This window comes from Gossypium hirsutum, chromosome A12 (genome assembly GCF_007990345.1).
Source record: "Gossypium hirsutum isolate 1008001.06 chromosome A12, Gossypium_hirsutum_v2.1, whole genome shotgun sequence".
Lineage (NCBI taxonomy): Eukaryota > Viridiplantae > Streptophyta > Magnoliopsida > Malvales > Malvaceae > Gossypium > Gossypium hirsutum.
In genome coordinates this window covers 107,122,414-107,141,172 of record NC_053435.1, presented here as the reverse complement: position 1 = coordinate 107,141,172, position 18,759 = coordinate 107,122,414, and the positions used below count along the sequence as shown (strand labels likewise).

At 33.7% G+C, this 18,759-nt stretch overlaps 2 protein-coding genes across 4 annotated transcripts; both read right to left on the bottom strand.

Annotated features, from left to right (window-relative positions):
• Positions 1-269: 269 nt before the first annotated feature.
• Positions 270-9,891, bottom strand: LOC107947329 (protein timeless homolog). Of its 3 annotated transcripts, XM_016881965.2 has the most exons (20): positions 9,750-9,891; positions 9,534-9,680; positions 9,271-9,423; positions 8,999-9,158; positions 8,385-8,691; positions 8,148-8,285; positions 7,886-8,063; positions 7,624-7,754; positions 6,340-6,552; positions 5,804-5,970; positions 5,222-5,300; positions 4,093-4,620; positions 3,627-3,997; positions 3,191-3,295; positions 2,712-2,945; positions 2,440-2,508; positions 1,992-2,219; positions 1,449-1,553; positions 892-1,002; positions 270-680 (listed from the first exon to the last, which is right to left on the bottom strand). In XM_016881965.2, exons 2-20 carry the CDS (start codon positions 9,634-9,636, stop codon positions 455-457), a joined length of 3,606 nt encoding a protein of 1,201 aa, XP_016737454.2. In that variant the 5' UTR covers positions 9,637-9,680; positions 9,750-9,891; the 3' UTR covers positions 270-454. The 3 variants fall into 3 exon arrangements, with proteins under 3 accessions (XP_016737454.2, XP_016737457.2, XP_016737456.2); XM_016881968.2 differs by lacking the exon at positions 1,449-1,553 and having other exon boundaries at positions 9,534-9,863; XM_016881967.2 differs by lacking the exon at positions 3,191-3,295 and having other exon boundaries at positions 9,534-9,862.
• Positions 9,892-10,646: 755 nt separating this feature from the next.
• LOC107947330 (plastidial pyruvate kinase 2) lies at positions 10,647-16,935 on the bottom strand. Its single transcript, XM_016881969.2, has 12 exons — positions 16,494-16,935; positions 15,195-15,482; positions 14,797-14,962; positions 13,954-14,088; positions 13,699-13,809; positions 13,512-13,600; positions 13,081-13,143; positions 12,762-12,937; positions 12,265-12,367; positions 11,983-12,131; positions 11,460-11,568; positions 10,647-11,004 (listed from the first exon to the last, which is right to left on the bottom strand). The coding sequence occupies exons 1-12, from the start codon at positions 16,728-16,730 to the stop codon at positions 10,897-10,899; spliced, it is 1,734 nt and encodes a 577-aa protein (XP_016737458.1). The 5' UTR covers positions 16,731-16,935; the 3' UTR covers positions 10,647-10,896.
• Positions 16,936-18,759: the final 1,824 nt, after the last annotated feature.

Genomic DNA, 18,759 nt, shown 5'->3' with positions numbered 1-18,759 from the left:
AAACATCCTATGAGAGTGCTCACAAGCTACTTAAGTTCAATTCGAGAATTATTAAAATTTTTAAACTCAAATCAATAATTTTCTAGTTAAACTGAAGCTCGAACTATCAATTAAGCTAAATTAGAGCTTAATAATACTTAATTTAAATAATTTGCAAAATATATCAAGCTTTTTATATTATTAAAGTACATTATTATCTTTTACTATATATTATTAATCCTAAACTCAAGCTCGAGTTTAAATATAAAAATTGATTAAAAAAAACTTAATCAAGCTCAAATCAAATATTGAACTTTATATTTCTAATTCGAGTTATTTGAACTCGAACTAGACTCAATTACACCCATATGTAAGCAAAAGGTTCAAGTGACTAAAGAGCTAACTACAAGAGAAATCAAATTTAACAGACGAGCGGGGATCCACTTTTTATATACAATACAAGACTTAAAAGAGACTAATCATCATCTTCAGCATCAATTACCATTCTACGTCTCCTTCTATAGATGGAGGCTTCCACAGTCACTGCATCATCTCCTGAATCAGCCAACTCATCCTCTACTTGCTGATCTGCCGACTCCATCTCAATATTCTCAGGTGAAGGATTTACAGCTTCTGATGTGCCTTCTTTGCTATCATTGTGAAATGTGATATCCATCTCAGCAAACTGGTTGTTTTCATCCCTAAGAAAAAGAAAAATAATAATAATAATAATAAAACAAGAGTTATGCTCTAATTGAGATCACTTTACCCTAAAGAGTATTTGCTCACAAGTTAGTAGCCAGAAAATCTTCACTTTTCTCTCTTTTTTTAATCAACAGATTCACTTTGCTGGATAATTTTATGCAAATACTATATTATAAAGATGAACTCTTGATGAGGTGGAATGCTTACCTTTCAGTTACATCATTTGCAACTACAGCTCCAGAAATTTTGTACCTCTCCCCAGTAGCTACTGCAGCAAGCTTCTCATTATTTGACTTCGAAGGAAGCTTTCTGGTTTTCCTATGATTAACAGATAAAATTATTGGTACAAGAAAAAAGAAATATACAGTAAACTCTCTTGAAATTTATGTGTTGCTTATTATGAGCAATATATATTTGCTTGAAATTAAAAGAGAAATGCAGAATTACAAAACATGAATATTTGCTTGCTTTTTATTCCATATCTATTGGATTTTCTGTGTAAACTGGTTATTACAAAGTATTCCATACCTATTGCATTAATACGGAAACTGGTCATTAGCAAGCTTACTCTAAAAGCTCTGTTTAATCAAATAGAAGGTTTTATTGCCAAACAATGTTAGACATCTGAAGGTCCAAATTATTACAATATCAAGGTCCAGAATTTTAAATTATTTTCCCTTTTGCTTGTGTGAGTGTAATGAATGCTGCATTCGTGAAGGAGTATCGAGTTTGTGCGTGTGATAGTTTCAGAGTGAGATAATTACTTGAAAACAGAGCTTAGAGTTTCATCATCAGCGTCATCTAATGCTTCTCTTTCCATGTTCTGTCCTGGAAACTCTTGATTGAACAATCCGCCATTGTCCTTCTTTCTGCTTCCAAAAAGTTCGACGGTAAAAATGAATGTTAATAACTATTTGTACTCCTATTGATCTCACTTGGCATACAAAAATCAGATTCACTTCTGAAATCTATTGTTAGTTTTGATGGAATTGGCTGGTTAGGTTTTCATCTCCAGAGAATTTTTGGCATAAAAACAACTATTTGTACTAGCATTGGCAGCAAAGAAACAGACAATATTCAACTGGACATGCTGTATTAAATCCAGCAAATTTTGTATGGCTAAAGTTCTGCTGAGTTTATAATGCTGAAGGTTAACCATTCATCTCTGAGGTAACTGCAACTAGCAGGTAGAAAGCATTGAAAGCATGCTAATAGGAAATTGACAGAAGTTCATAAAACAATGGAGCCATGAAAATTGAATGATTTAATGCACTAAATAACAGATAAATAGATAAGCGTGTAGATACCTGTTCTTAAATGATAGCAATGTCTCATTGTCCGAGTCATGCATTTCATTTGCAGATAAATCATTTAATTCCTCATCCCTCAAATGCATATTCTCTTTAGACTTTTTCTGCCTAGGAACATATAAACCGAGTTGCTTGAGTTTGCGTGAAACTTGGGCAGCAGTAAACTTATTATCAGCATCCAATGCATTTGCGATCATGTAACTACATCTCTTATGGTCTTTAAATCTGCATAGAATACCAAATTGCCATTTCCTTATCACGAATGTAAACAGCCATTTAATAGTACTTGATGTTCATCTTTATTTGGGCATATATAGTTTCTCTTTTATTTTTTGATGTAAGAATCAATACTAGGGCAGGAAATTAAAAATAGAATAACATACAAAAACAAATTAATTCATTGGAAACAAGAATATAGGAAGAATACTAGTAAACTGATACTCACTGCTCAAATAGATCTTTAATCATTGCCTCCTGATCCTTGCTAAAGGCAGAGACTCTTTTCCTGGTGTTCCTGTTTAGAACAATAGAACATAACTTGAAGGTAAATATAACAGATTCATGCCAGGAAAAATTCTTTCTGTCATTCCTGCATGTCCAAAGCTGTAACTTCAAGAATAGAACACCACATTGTTGCATCAAAAGTTGTTCCTGAAACTCTTTTAGAGTAATTTGACTATAACAAGGAGTAATGATAACAGATACAGAAATACTTACAGAGGTTGCCTCTGTGAACTTCCTTCTAAATTATTTGAATCATTAAGAGTGCTTCCACCCCCTTGTTGATCAGAACTGGAAGTGAAATTTCTACCATCATTCCTTATCCTTTTCTTTGGTGCAACTTTAAGTCCTAACTGTTTAAGCTTGTTTGAAACTTGAGCAGGCAAAACTCCACCAGAAGGATCTAGGGAATCCGCAATAAGACGGCTACAGTTTGGATGATCTTTGAACCTGCAACAAAAGGATGTACTAAGTTTGGTGGAAAGCAAACTAACTTCAGAAACTCCTGAAAGGATGTAATAAGTTTGGTGGAAAGCAAACATTTAATTTGTGCGCCATGAAAGATACCAATGATCATCCAAGATCACATGCTTTTACTTTCAATGGGGCAAGTAGATGCACCATATCTTTGAAGAAAAGGGAAGATCTAAGTGAAAAGGCTTGTCAGAGAGACAACAGGATCGAAACAAACTTACTCCTCATAGAGATCCTTGAGTTTTGCCTCCATATCATCATTGAAAACAAACCTTCTCTTTCTTTCATAAATCATTTCAGATTCATTTTCCAAGGAGTTTTCCCCACTGCACCAGCCAAATACACCAATTGAGCGGTTTCTCAATCAGTCATCTCAGTTCAGAAATTATGGCCAGTTCATATTGTTAATTCAGATGGCATACCCTTCGTTTCTAAAAAGGTAAGGCCATTTTAATGCACCATTCTTATTATAATTGAAATACCAAAATATCCTTGTACAATTAAATTAAATATATATAAGAAAAATTAGGACCCAGGCCAGAAAAAAACCCGTAAGACTTGAAAATAAGCTGACACCAAACGCAAGTTGAATTCATGACTCTTCCACTAGTAAGCTAGCATATGTAAGCCAAATAAACTAAATTGCAAACATCTTACTTCTGATGTCTGATGTCATGAGCGATTACAACATCAGCTTCATCCTCGCCCAGTGCATCTGCTATGCTTCTGCGAACCCATTCATTGGCCACCTCTGAGGACTCAACTTCTGTATTTCCGGGAACACTATCCTGATTTCTGTTTCCTTTCTTCAAATGGCCAAGCTCGTGTAATAAATATTCAGCATTGATGTAATGGCATTCTCTCCGTGTCTTCCAAAAGAGAATTTCAATAAATAGAAGGGGCCGGTGCTTCATTTTCTTTAGCATTTTTCTGACCAAACTAGTAATAAAGACAACAATATCTGCATGGTCCTCACTTGGAGACTTCTGCTCTTCTAGTATGTCATAGAATGTTATAAGGAGTGACAACTGCAAAAAATTGTACAAAATTAAAATATATATTAGGTCTTCTCCATAGTCTCTCTCTGTATATGTATAAAAAGAATGCAGGGTTAAGTTCTGACCTGATAAAGCATTGGAGCAAGCTCAAGGTCATCCGTTATCTTCCGCAACAAGCCTATAATGTATTGATTTGTATTACTTGAATTGCTCCTATAAAATTTAAGTAACCAGCACAAATTTTGGATAAAGCTGCAGTTTGCAAAAGCTGAAATGAGACTAGAAACTTTAAAATCAACTTCGTTAACGGCAGCTGCTTGTTCATCGTCAGAAGAATCATCAGTACAGCGATAAAGATCATCATCAGCATGCCCAGGTGCATTATCATCAACCTGTGGCACATTTCCAGGGCTTCCCATCTTTGTCTCAGACGTTTCTAGCCCATCAACCAATGGAGAAGTATTAGTATCTTCTTTCAGACCAGATGCCACCTTCATTGGGCTTTCCTGTTCTCCCACATATTCTGCTGGTCGTTCACAAACTGAGAAACCATCCACATCAGGTGCAGCAGCATGGTCTTCAAACTGTTTACTTTTGGTAACAGTTTCACTCACTGCTTTCTTCTTCTTTCCCTTCCTTGATTTTCTAGAAACCTTAATCACGTAATTTACATTTCAGTGCACATAACAGAGAAGGATAAGAGAAGAAAGTTCTTCAAATTGATGCAAAGAAAAACTAGAAATTCATAGGAGTGAAGCATGCTCTAAAATCAATCTAGATCTTACGCACAAAAAGGCATGCACACGGGGAGAGAAGTGAGAGGAAATAAAGGTGCATGATAAAATCAAAGGAATTCTTCACAGAATTTAACTATAGAAGGAAAAAGGATAGAGAAATATTTCATACTAAAGAAAGAAAACTTCGTTAATTGCATGTTAGTAGTTAGAGAATAACTGAGTCACATACACGACATAACCCAATAGCTCAGTAATCATTACCTACTAAGTTCTTAAAGACCGTCAATCCATGCTGTCATTATAGCAGATAACCACTTTAAGGGACCAAAAATATAAAGAAATCAATTTTCCTGATTGACAACTGACAGCAAATTTAGCAAACTGTTTAACAATGATTGCATATTTTGCAGTTGTGAGTTTTCCATGTGCCAATGCAGATCATGCAGCCAAGGTCATTTATCTGCTAAGCTATGGCGTAACAGTGTATATCCACAGGAAAATTTAAAGCCTAACATACCCTTAATAAGCCACGTGCTTGAAGATTCTCCATGAGTTGCATAATTACATGCATCATTTCTACCAAATCTGCAAGATCACTGATAAATATAATTATCAGCAATAGCAAAATACTCGAGCAACGATGAAACATTTCTTTTTTTCTTTTTGTTCATGAAACATTTCTTTTTAGTACTCAATGCAAAAAATAATTTACCCAAGTTAAAAAGTTCCTTTGTATCTACAACAATTTTTAGCTGATAGTCGCTATCTTCCCCTTTTTGAACAGTCCTCAAAAGATCATAAACTTGATTAAAAGGCAAAAGAAATTACAGATCAGACCGACATATACCTATTGAACACGTGGTGGTTACCTCATCACTCAATGAATAAAAAGGACATATATGCATATAAAACATGAAACATGAGGGGTGGGGGAGGATCAAACCTCTTTATCAAAGAAGATTGTAGCCTTTCTCAAAAGCAAGCATATTAAATAACTAGGAATAGCTTAAGAAGTCAAAAATTTAAAGCTAAGGTTATTGAAATGGTAACAAACACAATTGTCAATTTCAACGCTAGTTTCTGAGATTGAGAAGAAAACCTTTTGGGTTGCTTGCGAGAGTTGAACATTTTGATTTGATTCAGAATGAACTGGGTCATTCCTTGGTCCGTCTGATCATAAAATAGCTTGTAAAGAAGGATGCGAGCTGTCAGAGGCTCCTTAGAATCTTCTGGAAATAATTTAAGCACTAAATCACACATTCGAATCTGCATTCAGAAAACAAAGGAGGGGAAATATTAAATAGGGTATCACGTAAGCAGATCAGTAAACTCAAACAAGGTAGTCGCTTTTCAAAAGGGTGAACTAAAGTCCCATGACAAGGTAAGAACTGTTCTCAAAATCCCCATAAAAGAAGAATTGTCCGTATCTGAAAGAAGATTAATTTTCCTCAATTAATATGTACGCAAATGTTTAGCTTTTTAAGCATAAGATATAGCAAATACAGTTATAGATGTACCTTAGCTTGCAAGTGCAGAAGAGAGAGACAAATGGACTAATTGACATACCAATATCCAATTCAACAAAAAACAAACATAAAAGCCTATGAAATGATAGCTGATAAAAGTACACATCACCATATTTTTCAAAAGAGAACTTGCTGCAGATAGAAACTTGTAATCATTAGTTTCCTTCAAGCCTTCAAATGCATTACGCCATCTTGAAATCACAAGTTGGAACATTGATTCATTCAATGATGCTGCAATTGGTCCACATGCGTCACCTTGGAAAAATGAGTCATCAGCACAGTTATCAGCAGAAGCTTCAGATGCAGCATTTCCGTTACTTGGCTGTTAAAGGGCATCATGTCCAGGGCAACAAAAGTGATTAGTATAATGAAGCCAGTAACTATGACCAAAAGAAGGAACATATCAAACTACTGCTGAAGGAATGAAACCAAATGCATAAAAACTAAAATCCTTAGAGATTAAGGTTTTACATCTTGACAGTAACTAATCTTGACTTTCAATAAGGTTACAACCACATTACTTGTTTGGGCAGAAAAGGCTACAACAAGATCAATTTCAAAGTTTCAAGAGGAGACTACATGTATTATTCAAGGAAGTTTAACACCAAAAACTGAATAAACTTCAGGGGTCAATAGGTATAAAATGAAACCCATCAAACATGGGCATCAAGAACTGAAAAGACTTCAGAAGAAATATAGTGTCCCTTGGCAACATTTATTCAGAGTTAATTGTGTCCATTACCCCATTTAGGAAACAAACCACTAACCAACCATTAACAAAGAGGAAACTTCAGGTCTTTTAAACCATTCACATCACTCTTTTAATTTATCAGTCAAACCTTCAACAACCAAGAAAATGCACTTGAAAGCATCCAATTAAACTCCCCATTCAGTAGTTAACCAAAAATAATAATCTCTAGCAATGCCCCTCTAAAACTAAAACTTAAAGGTGTGTTTGGATATGAAAGAGGAAACAGGAAAACAGGTAGGATGATAGCAGAAACATTTCATATTTACCCTGTTGTTGAAGTGGAGAATTAACAAGAGGCCCAGCATTGCAGAATTTAACTATGATGTTATATTCTTAAATCCTTCCAATTTGATACATTGTAAGAAGTACGAAAATTAGTTCCAAGGAAGTTGATTCAGCTACACTTCCCAATACTTAAAGCTTTAAACATAACTTTTAATGCATACATGAAACAAAAGTAAGCAATTAACAGCTTTAGATTATGATGAGTGTACTCCAGGAATGAATAATATAACAACCTATGATGATTCACTTGTAAAAGACAATTAATAGAAGAAAACATGCATCTATCAATTACTGCAAGTTTGTCTAAGGATCTAGGGTGTCTAAAGGAAAACAAGTAAAAATTGGAGTATTCCTCACCTTCGAGGCCAAATACTTGTGATACTGAAAAGAAGTAACAAACTCAGCAACCTTAAAGAAAACAATTATGTCACCCTTCTGAACTGTGTGATGTTCCTTCTCAATATCCTCACGAACAGATTTCATCAATACTGACATGCATTGAGTTTGCATTTAATTATCCACAAGAACATGAAGAATAAGGGAAAGAAAGGGAAAAAAAGAGGATAGGGGTAGGGTGGGTCGACAAAACAAGCAGGAATTTCAATTTCAAACTGTGTACCATTGTAGCCTCCAGAAAGGAACTGGTTCACAAAATCATGAAGCAATGCAAGAATATTTTTCCTCATTAAAGGTAGATCACCATGTCCTGTTGAAATCCCATGGCCACTATGAGATTTAAGCAGAGTATTTTGAGAAGCATAATTAGGATTTCCCTTGACCACTACTGTAGAGCCACCCTGTCAGATAAAACATGATTAGTTAAATTTATTAATGCAGCACCTGCTTAGTATCAAAACATCAATGACAATGATACTACATACCACAGTGAACCGTGTAAAAGTTCCACTGAACTGTGAATGACGATTGGTATGCTGGAGTCTTGAAACCCTTCTTTTCTTTGCTTCCTCTTCCATGATGGACTTAAGATCATCAATGCAAGCCTTGGCATCTCCACCCTCCTACCATACAGAGGTCATTAGAAACAAGAACGTGGAAAAGCAAATTACATTAATCAACTTCTTACTCAGATGGTTAGACAAGAATAAAGAGAAACAAACCTCAGAACGCTTCAAATGAGCTTTAACAAGTAACTCTGGGTCTTGACCCATAAATATGTAATGGAAAATATCCAACAAAAGCAAGTTATCCTGACGAAGATAGCCACGAGAACCACCAATCTGCTGAGTTATAACAATAATTAAATCCATCACATTCTCACGGAACAGAAGTTCAAGAAATCTGTCTCTCAGTGATAAAAATTGGCCAGCCTTTTGTAGAGATGAAATATCTTGGATGGCAAGAATGTTGCGAAACAAGGTTAACACCAGCTGGACCAATTTCCAGTCATCCTCCGTGAACAATTCACTGAAATTGAAGAGATTAAACATTTAGGCTGATGACAGCATAATGAATACAAGGAAATTTGATGGCACAGATGATTTAAATGCAAATGAAAAGATGAACATCCTATATAACAGCATCTAATGAGCTTAACTAGAACTTAGATTCTTAAGGTTTCATAAACAGTTAAACTCATTTGTTTTTGTTGATCAACAAATTGGGCAGTTTCTCCAAACAATATATTATTCTTTTCTTTCTTTTTCCAGCACCTGAATTTAAGCAGGCAGTTAAATGGCCTATTGGTAAAAGAAGAAAAAAAAATCATGCTTACCATTCCAAATTTTCAAGTGGACCTTCAAGAAGGGAAACTATAACAGCAACAGCATCACTGCTCGTGAGAGAAAACTTCATATTCCAAAGATACTCTATCTGTTGAGGGATATCACTAGAGGAAGGCTCGATAGGCATTGACAGAAAAACTAAAACTTTCACTGGAAAATGCGAAAAGAAAAAGAACGTAAATATTCACCAATTTAGCATTTACTACATTTTTTGGTTTAAATGGCCAAAAAAAATAAAACTTTAACATCAAATTTTACATACCAGAATTTAACACCAAATTCCGATCATGTTGGCAATGTTCAATGATCGGAATCAAGTCCTTTGAAACTATATTCCATCTACAAACTTGCTTAAATACTTCTCGCGTTTCTGGATCGTCCCGTCTTAAAAATCTCAGTAAGTCCTTCAAAGCATCTGCCAGTAAGTTATTTGAAACAAGATTAGTGGAATCCAATTTATATTCCCTGAATACAAAAGGAATAAATCAAAGAAAAAACCACTTCAATAAAGGCAAATGAGACTACCTAGACAATGCTCCCCCTTTGTGTAGACCATCTGTTTCGTTGTTTCATCTTCTTCTAGGATGCCGAGACTAGCACAGATACTTGATAAGCCCTCCATGTCCATTTTTACAAGGAGAGTAAGGTTTAAAATGGTGATTTGGGGAGAACCTGGTAGAAACTAGTGTTTTGAGTTATAGAGAAATCAGATCTGAGAAAATTTGGGAAGAATAATGATACCTCTAACAAGACTTCTGCTAGAGAAATTGGAAGATGAAGATCGTTGAAGGAAAAAAAATATTACTGATGGATGGTCGATCGATTAGGGCTCTTGTGGCGCCAATTGAGATGCAAATTTTCCCGCCTCTTTTTATATTTTTTTTGGATACAGGATCAGTTGATGCTGTGGTCTAGGGGGAATATGATGGGGGTCCGGCATATTAGTGACGTGGAGTGGATTAAAATTTAACAAGAACAAACTGGATAATAAGAACGGCCCTGACCTCCTCCAGTCATAAGCCGCTCATTAGGCCCATTACTTTTGTACTATTCTTAAATTTGTAGATTAAAATTAAAATAAAATGATAATGGTTTTAATAATATTAGGCTATTAGTTAAAATGATAATAGTGATGATAAAATTTCTAATATGAATTTATTGACACTTTATAGAAGTATCAGTTAAAATCATTTCGTTGTTATTTTGAGAAACTCTTTATTTAAATATATTGTTTTTAATAATTTTTTAAAAAAGCTTGTGCCATTGGTTAATTTTTCTTTAATAAAATCGTGCTATTAGATACTAAATAATATTTTAATAATTAAAATATATTTTTCTTACTCTTATAATATAAAATCAAAAGTCTGAGGAACAAACTTGAGATTCATAAACATTTATACATATAGTTCATTATAAACATTTATACATATAATTCTTTTCATCTATGATTTAATTGCTAAATAAATAACTTACAAATATATTTTTTTTATAGTTTTTTTTTTCATTTATATCGTGATTGTAACATAATTGTATGCGTAATAATTATAATTTCAATTTGAATCGGCTTTAGGTCGTCTTTGTGAATACCGATTATATCCAGCCAATTTAATGGATTGAACTAGTTTGTATCATTTCATGTTTGTTTCTAAGTTATTTTATTTGGATAACAAGTTTCAAACTTTGCAGGTGAAAAACCATACCAGGAAATCTCAAAGCAAACAAAAAAGTGCAAAACCCAGAATAAATAAGACAATCATATGACCTGAAGGAAAGCTACAAAAAAACCTAACTCGAATGCTCTTCTTCGCCGCGATCGCTTGAAATACTAATAATTTGCACGAAGAAGATAATCAGTCGAATGGATTCTCTCCCATTAATCTTCAGCCTCTTACACTTTGCAGACCTGAATGTTGTGAGTGGACTGGAATCGCCAGATGGGCTGTCTGCCACTTTGAACAAGTGCCACCTCTTCTCCCTTCTTCACCATTCCTTGCTTCTGCAGATCAATCATATTAGTTCTAGTATGGTATATAAAGAACCGGATGGTCAATGCACGTAACAGCACCAAGGTGCAGTATGATCAGATGAACCAAGCTCTATATGGTAATGAAGGATTAGAATTGTACGTATAAATCTTGCTATCCAATGGCATGTATCCTATGTTAAAGGTAATAAACCATCCTTTATGCAAGCATTTCAAAGTTGGTTTGGTTGTCATGAAAAATCCTTGGTATGGAAAGCAAGAAAAATTTTAATCAGAACAATCTGGTTTAAGTTTTGATCAAAATAATACGTGAAGGTTTTGAATATTTTAAACTGGATACCTCAAAACAACCACTTGAATGTATTGTCCAAAATAAACATGAATGAACCGATGAATGAACAACTACACCAATAATTAACGACCAATGGAAGGGGATTTCCATAATAAAATTTATGGTAACATCTTACCTGCAGTAATTCTAAAGCATTCTTAAAGGTTTCCTCGGCATCATCAGAGAACTCCATGTATATAGGGCATACTCCTTGATACAAAGCCAATCTTTGTTGTATCCTTTTCCTGCATGGCCATTAAATTCTTGTCGGTTAAACATTCGAGATCACAGCCCAGTAATGGTAGTCTGGTAGATATTCATTTTGGCCATACACTACTAGACAACCATTGCACTTGTGAGTTAGATATTGTCACCTTTCTGGATTAATATTCTTTTATCAAATCAAACCTCAAATGGACAGACATTACATGTCATAGTACAAGACAAATTGGACAGAAAGCTAAAAGCATGGTCCCAACCCCTCATTTGCCACTCCCCCACCCCACCCACCCAGAGAGAGATATTTAACTTTCTGTTCAACTTGTCTTATACTATGGCATGTTATGTCTATCCATTTGAGGTTTGATTTGATGAAGAAATATTTAACAGAGATTAAACAATGGAAACAATTTTTGGATTCAGGATCGGGTGAAACTCACTCGTTAGTGAAGGCAAAAATAGTGCCAGAAGGACGATAATGGCTAAGTAATATAGCCATGAAGCCAGTTCTAGTGAAGACAACAGTGGAGATTCCAAGAGTGTTTGACATCATAGTTGCATGATATGCAAACATCTCACTCATATGGTTCTACAATGAAGTAGTAAATCCAGTCAGAACTGATAGTTGACAAAGAAAAAGAAAGCATTAAGAATACTGACCAAGAAAAAAAAACATGGAAGCTTAAAAGCCTATAGAAAGTGCATGAAGTGTATTAAGTGACCTTAAAAGCTTGACCGAGATTTGGTGGCATTTCACCACCAGATATGGTTGCTTCAGTTCGTAGAGCAACTGTATGCATCACTTTAACAGCTTTCAATGGGAACCTGCAAGAAAGTGAAATCAATTTAGATTGAATTTAGGTGGAGTAATTTACATATACTGTCCATACAAGTAACTGCTCAGGACAGTCAAGAGTAAAGATAAAGCAAGCTGGCACATTCAATATACCAATTTATACGTCTGAAGGAAATTTGCTAAGTAGATATTCAGGTATTTTTTACCTTCACAAACTAGGATCCAAGGATATTCAATAAACCTTCCAGATTACCTCAGGGCAAGTGTCTAAACTAAACTATAATATAGATCATTATATATTAGCATGAGAAAATTGAAATCCTTACCTAATTTTAACAGAAAATTTAATAGAAAAGGGGGGTATGAAGAGGAATAAGTTAAAATAAAATTCTAAAATGCAATGGAAGTAACTTCCTGACTTACTTTCCATGAGCTGTTTCTCCAGAAAGCATGACAGCATCAGCACCCTCTCGAACAGCAATGGCAATGTCAGATACCTCTGCTCTAGTTGGTGTTGGATGAACAATCATGCTTTCAAGCATATTGGTTGCCACAATAACAGCTTTCCCCATGCTTCGACATGTTCTAATTATCTCTTCCTACATTTTACACAAAGGAGAGTTCTGAATTTATAAATAAACACAATTTCATTTCTTTGCTAGTTTAGAAAACATGTTTGATGATTCATCTAAACCCAGTCTTTACAGTTAAATAAAAATAAATAAATAAAAACTAAACCAACCTGCAACAAAGGAACCTCCTCGATAGGAAGCTCTGCACCAAGATCTCCTCTTGCAACCATTGCCTAAAATAAAAGAACATGCATTACTTCTTAAACAGCATATATATCACTGAAGTGGTAATAACTGGACTTTACTTCAAATCAAACTATCTTCCAGACTCCCAGAGCTCTCCGCATCACAGTAAAGAAGATCAAGATAGTAACTAGAAGTAACAGCTAAATGACAAAGTCAAAGATGCTACCTAATATTTGAAACGAATAACCTCATAATAATTAGCATCAATTTTCCTGAATCAAAGATTTTCTTTTTCAGCAAAGATAGAACTAAAAAGCATTAAATAACCAGTAAACTACCTATACCTTTCTATGTATAAATAACCCTAAAATTATCTGCATTAAATATTCATGATGGAAAAGATTTAAGTGATCACCCCATCCGATGCTGTTATAATTGAATGCAAATTTGGAATAGAGTCTGCACTTTCAATTTTAACGATAACATGAATGTCTGCATCACAACCTGCCAAAAATGAAGGGAAAAAAATCATTAGTGGAGAACTTAAAAACATATACCAAGTCTACAGTTATTATTTCATGAAAAAACTAAAGATAACTTACTCTGCAGATAATTCTTCAACTCATGAACAACCTGAGCATCTTTAACAAACGAAACAGCATAAAAGTCAACTTTGTTGTCTACTCCAAATTTTATGTCATCCCAGTCCTTTTCTGCAGTAGACCAATGGAAATAATTAATCCATTGCTCCTCAAAATTCCTCAACTGTGTAAAGGGAAAGTGAGACAAAGAAGAGGAGGAAAGTGGAAAATCTACAAAGCAACAGAAATTACAACAACTAAAATTCAAGGACCAACCAGTAATAGAAGGCAGTGTAGCACTTTTTCCTCGTACATTTAAATGCCTCCTAGACTTGAGCTCACCACCATCAACTACTTCACACTTCACTGAATCCTCTGTCTTAGACTTCACCACTAATGACATCATACCACCTACATCACAAATCAAAAGTCCGAGGAGTATAAATCAACAAATCAAAAAAAAATGTTTCCAGAGATATTTCTAGTGCTTTGTGTTCATAGTAGTCAAGATTGAACTAGAACACCAAATTCTCAGTTTGATAATGAAAGGGTACACATTAGCCTAGAAATAAAATATAGAGATGATCGTATACTACTAATTTACTCAATCAAACAACTTAGGTAAATAAAACAAAAAGCTTCCTCTTTAATGCTAAAGGTTTCCTTGGTGACTTGCAAAAGACCCAAGAAAGTAAGAACTGCATCTACATAGTCATAGTTGCATTTTCGTTAAAAGATCTTGTTCACTTCTCATGTTTCTGTTTTGGCAGAGGACAGACCTAACAAAACACCAGGTCACCCCAAGCTAAATGATATATGCAGTGAAAACTGAAAACCTAATAATTCATTTCTAGATCATTAAATTCTTTCTTCAGCAAATAATCTGAAGACCATGCTACATATTTGTAATCTTACACTATTAACAATTGAATCATAATACTACATATGTTCAGATTAAAGGGAAAAGATGAGTAAAAAAGTATACATTTATAACTGAGAAGCATTTTACTTGAAAAGATTGATATAACTTTGTAACATGCATGCTGGCAACCAATTTCATGGGGGAGGGGGACTGAGATTAACAACCATATAAACCATATAAAAATCATGGTAGCATACCATCAACAAGAAGCATGTCACCCACTTCTACATCATTAACAAAATCATCATAGTTGACACTGACACAATCAGGTGTCCCAACCCCTCTCCGAATTGTAAAAGTGAATTCCTGCCCAGTTGTTAATGTAACTGGTTGAGGCAAGTCGCCACTCCTAACCTCAGGACCCTGATAAACAGAACCAAATAATCATAAGAACAGAATGAATGAATATTACAAAAAAAGAAGGATTAGAATTATCGGAGAAATTTAGATAATATCAGTTGTTTATTGTTGCCAACATCACTGTGTCCAACCAATTATAATGACTTTACACAGTAAAATACCAAACTCATTGACTCAAGCAACCTGAAATAATGGCGTTACACAGTAAAACATAATGAAATTAAGGGAAACTTGCCTTGGTGTCAAGCATGATTGCAATGGTGTTGTCTTTGGATTGTGCATTATATTCCTTCACTAAATCAATAACTTTCTGATGAGATGCATGGTCTCCATGAGACATATTCAAACGAGCAACATTCATTCCAGTCTCGGCCAATTTCCATATCATTTCTCTTGTGTTTGTTGAAGGACCAATAGTGCAAACAATCTTCGTTTTACGTCTAACAACAGGTTTGGACCACATAGCCACCGATGTGTCACCTACTTGCTGAATCCCCCTTAATTGCTCATATTGCTCCTCCCTCTGAAGAAAAGGAGAAAAAAGGAATGAAAGGTTACAGCATATAAGCAATGATTTCCAACAATTTCTCTCCGCAGGTGTCCATGAAAAGTTCTTTGATTATAGATATAATGGCAATTAAAATCATACTAACAATGTCATGCAACTGCAATGCCCTCAAACTATAGAGTAAATAAACCCAAAACTTAAAATTTCAAGTGAGCTAAGACAAATAATTCAGACTTCCTCAATTTAACTACAAAACTAAAATTGTTATAAACTTCAAGGCTCCATTTCTGTTACTGTAAGTGAGGAAACAAGTGCATATCATGCCACTATTCTACATACTTTATGTTAGACCCGCAATATTAGTCACCAACACTAAGAAATTACACAAACAGGACATAAATACATAAATGTCTCAAAATCTAGATAATACAATTTATTACCATATCAAAAATTTCTAAGAACATAAAATACGAATTGCTTGTGACATGGCAAACTACATGAATACAACACAGATACACAAATTGCTTTTATGTTATTCATTTTTTCCATAGTATCCTTGCACAAATATAACCCACAGTAAACCAAACACTGGCTTGTAACAATATCTCACCGGGAAACTTTGAGTTGAGTCCTAACTTTTTTTTTCTGATGGTTTGGTCTCTATTTGTAAACGCAGACTACGCATTAGTGTCAGACTGTCAATGATGCCATGACATCGGTACACAATGGCTAGCAGATTTCGAATTTCACCTTTTTAGCTACGGATGATGCAAATTTCAATAATAATAGGATAATTCATTTTCCACAAACTAAAAAGAACCTCATGCAACTTTACCACGCTCCATAGTATCACTGCATTAATATAATTAAAGCGTAATGCTTTCTTAGCTCCTAACTATATACAAAAACATAAAGTAAGATTTAGAAAAAAGATCGACTCATATTATTTTCCTTTTTCGTGTTCTTTTCAAACAACAAAACACAAAAACAAAGAGTTCGATCAAGACAGTTCCTAGCGGCACAAACCTCAGGCACATCCTCCGGCGATACGGGAATAACTTCAGGTTCGGCGCGTACGGCTCTCCTAGCGGTAATCCGAGAGTTCTTCCCGAGCAAGACTCTCTTGTTCTTCTTCCCGTCAAGTGCCAGCACTTTAGAACCGAAGCTCGCAGGCTTAAGCTTGACAGCTCGCTCTTGAACGGATCCAGTGCCCTGGCTCAAGAATGAGCCGTGGATCGATCTAGTGGCCACCACTTGAGCCATTTGCTAAAAATGAGAGAGATAAGAGAGGAAACGAAAACGTGTAACGGAAGAGGAAGGTAGAGAAATGGCGAGGGATTTTTTTTTATTGGCTGATTTTTATGAAGGAAATTGGAGATTGGAGAAATCGCCGCTAAATTTGGCGCAAGGTGGAAGCTAGGGACTTTAAAAGGAGGCTGCTGAAAAACCAAAGGAGCTTTGTGCTTAGTTTGTATCGACATAGTACGGAGTTTTCTTTTTTATAAAATTAGCCCCCGAATTATGTCATTTTTTCTACCTAGGTATTTAATGTTATTTTTAGGAAATTAGCCCCAAACTAATTTCATCTTATTAGTCATGGCTTTATTAATTTTCATCGTGCTTTGAATTAAATAAGACCTAATTAATAGTTTAGGTATCACTTTTGAAAAAAAATAAATAGGTTCCTATATGCAAAACAAAGTATATCTTAGGGGCTAAATTTGGATTTTATCCTTTTTCGATCATCTCCGTTTTGCTCTACAACTGTTTGGTTTAAAACAGTTGAGAATTTGGAGTTTGAATCACTGAATTATTGGATCCTCTCAAACGACGTCGCTGGCGTGTTATACTGTTGCTTGTAAAAAGTTAAGTTCTACTAATGTTATAATAATTGTGTTGGTTAACTACTTTTCAAATTCAAATCTAGTTAAAGTACAAGTTATCGATAAACCCTGTTTTATATATCTATATATATTAAAAAAAGGTTAAAATATTCTATTAGTCCCTGTGCTTTGGGTAAATTTTGAGATTTAATCCCTATACTTAAAAGGTTAAATTTAAGTCTCCTACTTTTTTTATTTGAAATTCTCAGTCCAATCATTAAAACTGTAATTTTTTTTGTCAGAATTCATCAACTTGAAATTTTTATTAAGTTGTCTTAATATAACATGACATATGACTGACAAAAAATAAACATAAAAAGTTGACAATTTCTTATAGAAAAATAGATTAGAATTTTTAAATTGAAAAATAGGGGATTGAATTTTAAAATTTTAAAATACAGTGATTAAATCTTAATTTCTAAACAAAATTTAGGGACTAACAATATATTTTAACCAAATAAAAATAAGGTTTTGTTTAAAATTTCACAAAAAAAAATACTTACCGCACGCTTCTTTAATTAAAAAAAACCACTTGTTTAATATAATAATATGTGTATATATATTATTATATATTTGATATATATTTGAAACTTAACACAAACAAAACACTTACCCTTTTCTAGATAAATTTAACATGAGTTGAACCTAAAATTTTAACATATAAAATTCTAACAGTGCCATATTTACTTTAATTTAAGTATATCCATCATTATTTTATAAGTATTCTTTTATCATATTTAATATAAAAAATTTAATAATCCCTTATGTTAAAATAGATGTGTACGAGTTAGGTTTAAGCATAATATTAACATATTATAATTGCACAATCTCAACTTGGCTTGAAATATGAACTTAAATTTTTGTCATTCGATCATATTTGTAAATGGTTACCTTAAACCCATTTGAGGTTCAATCATTTTTTAATATATTATATTATTTTAAATTTAAATTGAATAATTATATATTTTTCCATTTATTATAAATTTATATATAGATAACTTAACATTTTTTAATATTTATATTATATAGTATTATATATAACTATATATTTAATTTTTTATTGTAAATTATATGATATATAAAAAATAATATAATATAATATAATATATTACAAAATTAGAAAACAAGTTAGGCTTGACTCGGGCATTAAATGTTCAAATCTAAACTGGACCCATACTTAAATGAGCCTAATTTTTTTTTCACACCTATTTTAGGTGCATATTTTTTTCTCCAAATGGTATTATGCTATATTTTAGTTTACATAAATTTAATGATATATTTTAGTCACTTACATTATCGTATTGTAACATTTTAGTCATTGAGTGTGAATTGGCATTAATGTTGTAACCGTAAACTGGTGAAACACGTTAAATCATCAGTTTAAACGAAAATTTTAGGTTAAATTATAT

Excerpts from the sequence above, each read along its gene's own strand:
- LOC107947329 (XM_016881965.2), bottom strand. The coding sequence starts at position 9,636 with ATGGACATGGAGGGCTTATCAAGTATCTGTGCTAGTCTCGGCATCCTA. Across the intron at positions 9,424-9,533 it reads AAAGGGGGAGCATTGTCTAG|ATGCTTTGAAGGACTTACTG; the intron begins GTAGTCTCATTT and ends ACTTACTGGCAG. Across the intron at positions 5,301-5,803 it reads TCTCGCAAGCAACCCAAAAG|TGATCTTGCAGATTTGGTAG; the intron begins GTTTTCTTCTCA and ends TATATTTATCAG.
- LOC107947330 (XM_016881969.2), bottom strand. The coding sequence starts at position 16,730 with ATGGCTCAAGTGGTGGCCACTAGATCGATCCACGGCTCATTCTTGAGC. Across the intron at positions 13,810-13,953 it reads TACACTGCCTTCTATTACTG|AAAAGGACTGGGATGACATA; the intron begins GTTGGTCCTTGA and ends GGTCTACTGCAG. Across the intron at positions 13,144-13,511 it reads TTATAACAGCATCGGATGGG|GCAATGGTTGCAAGAGGAGA; the intron begins GTGATCACTTAA and ends CTTTTATTTTAG.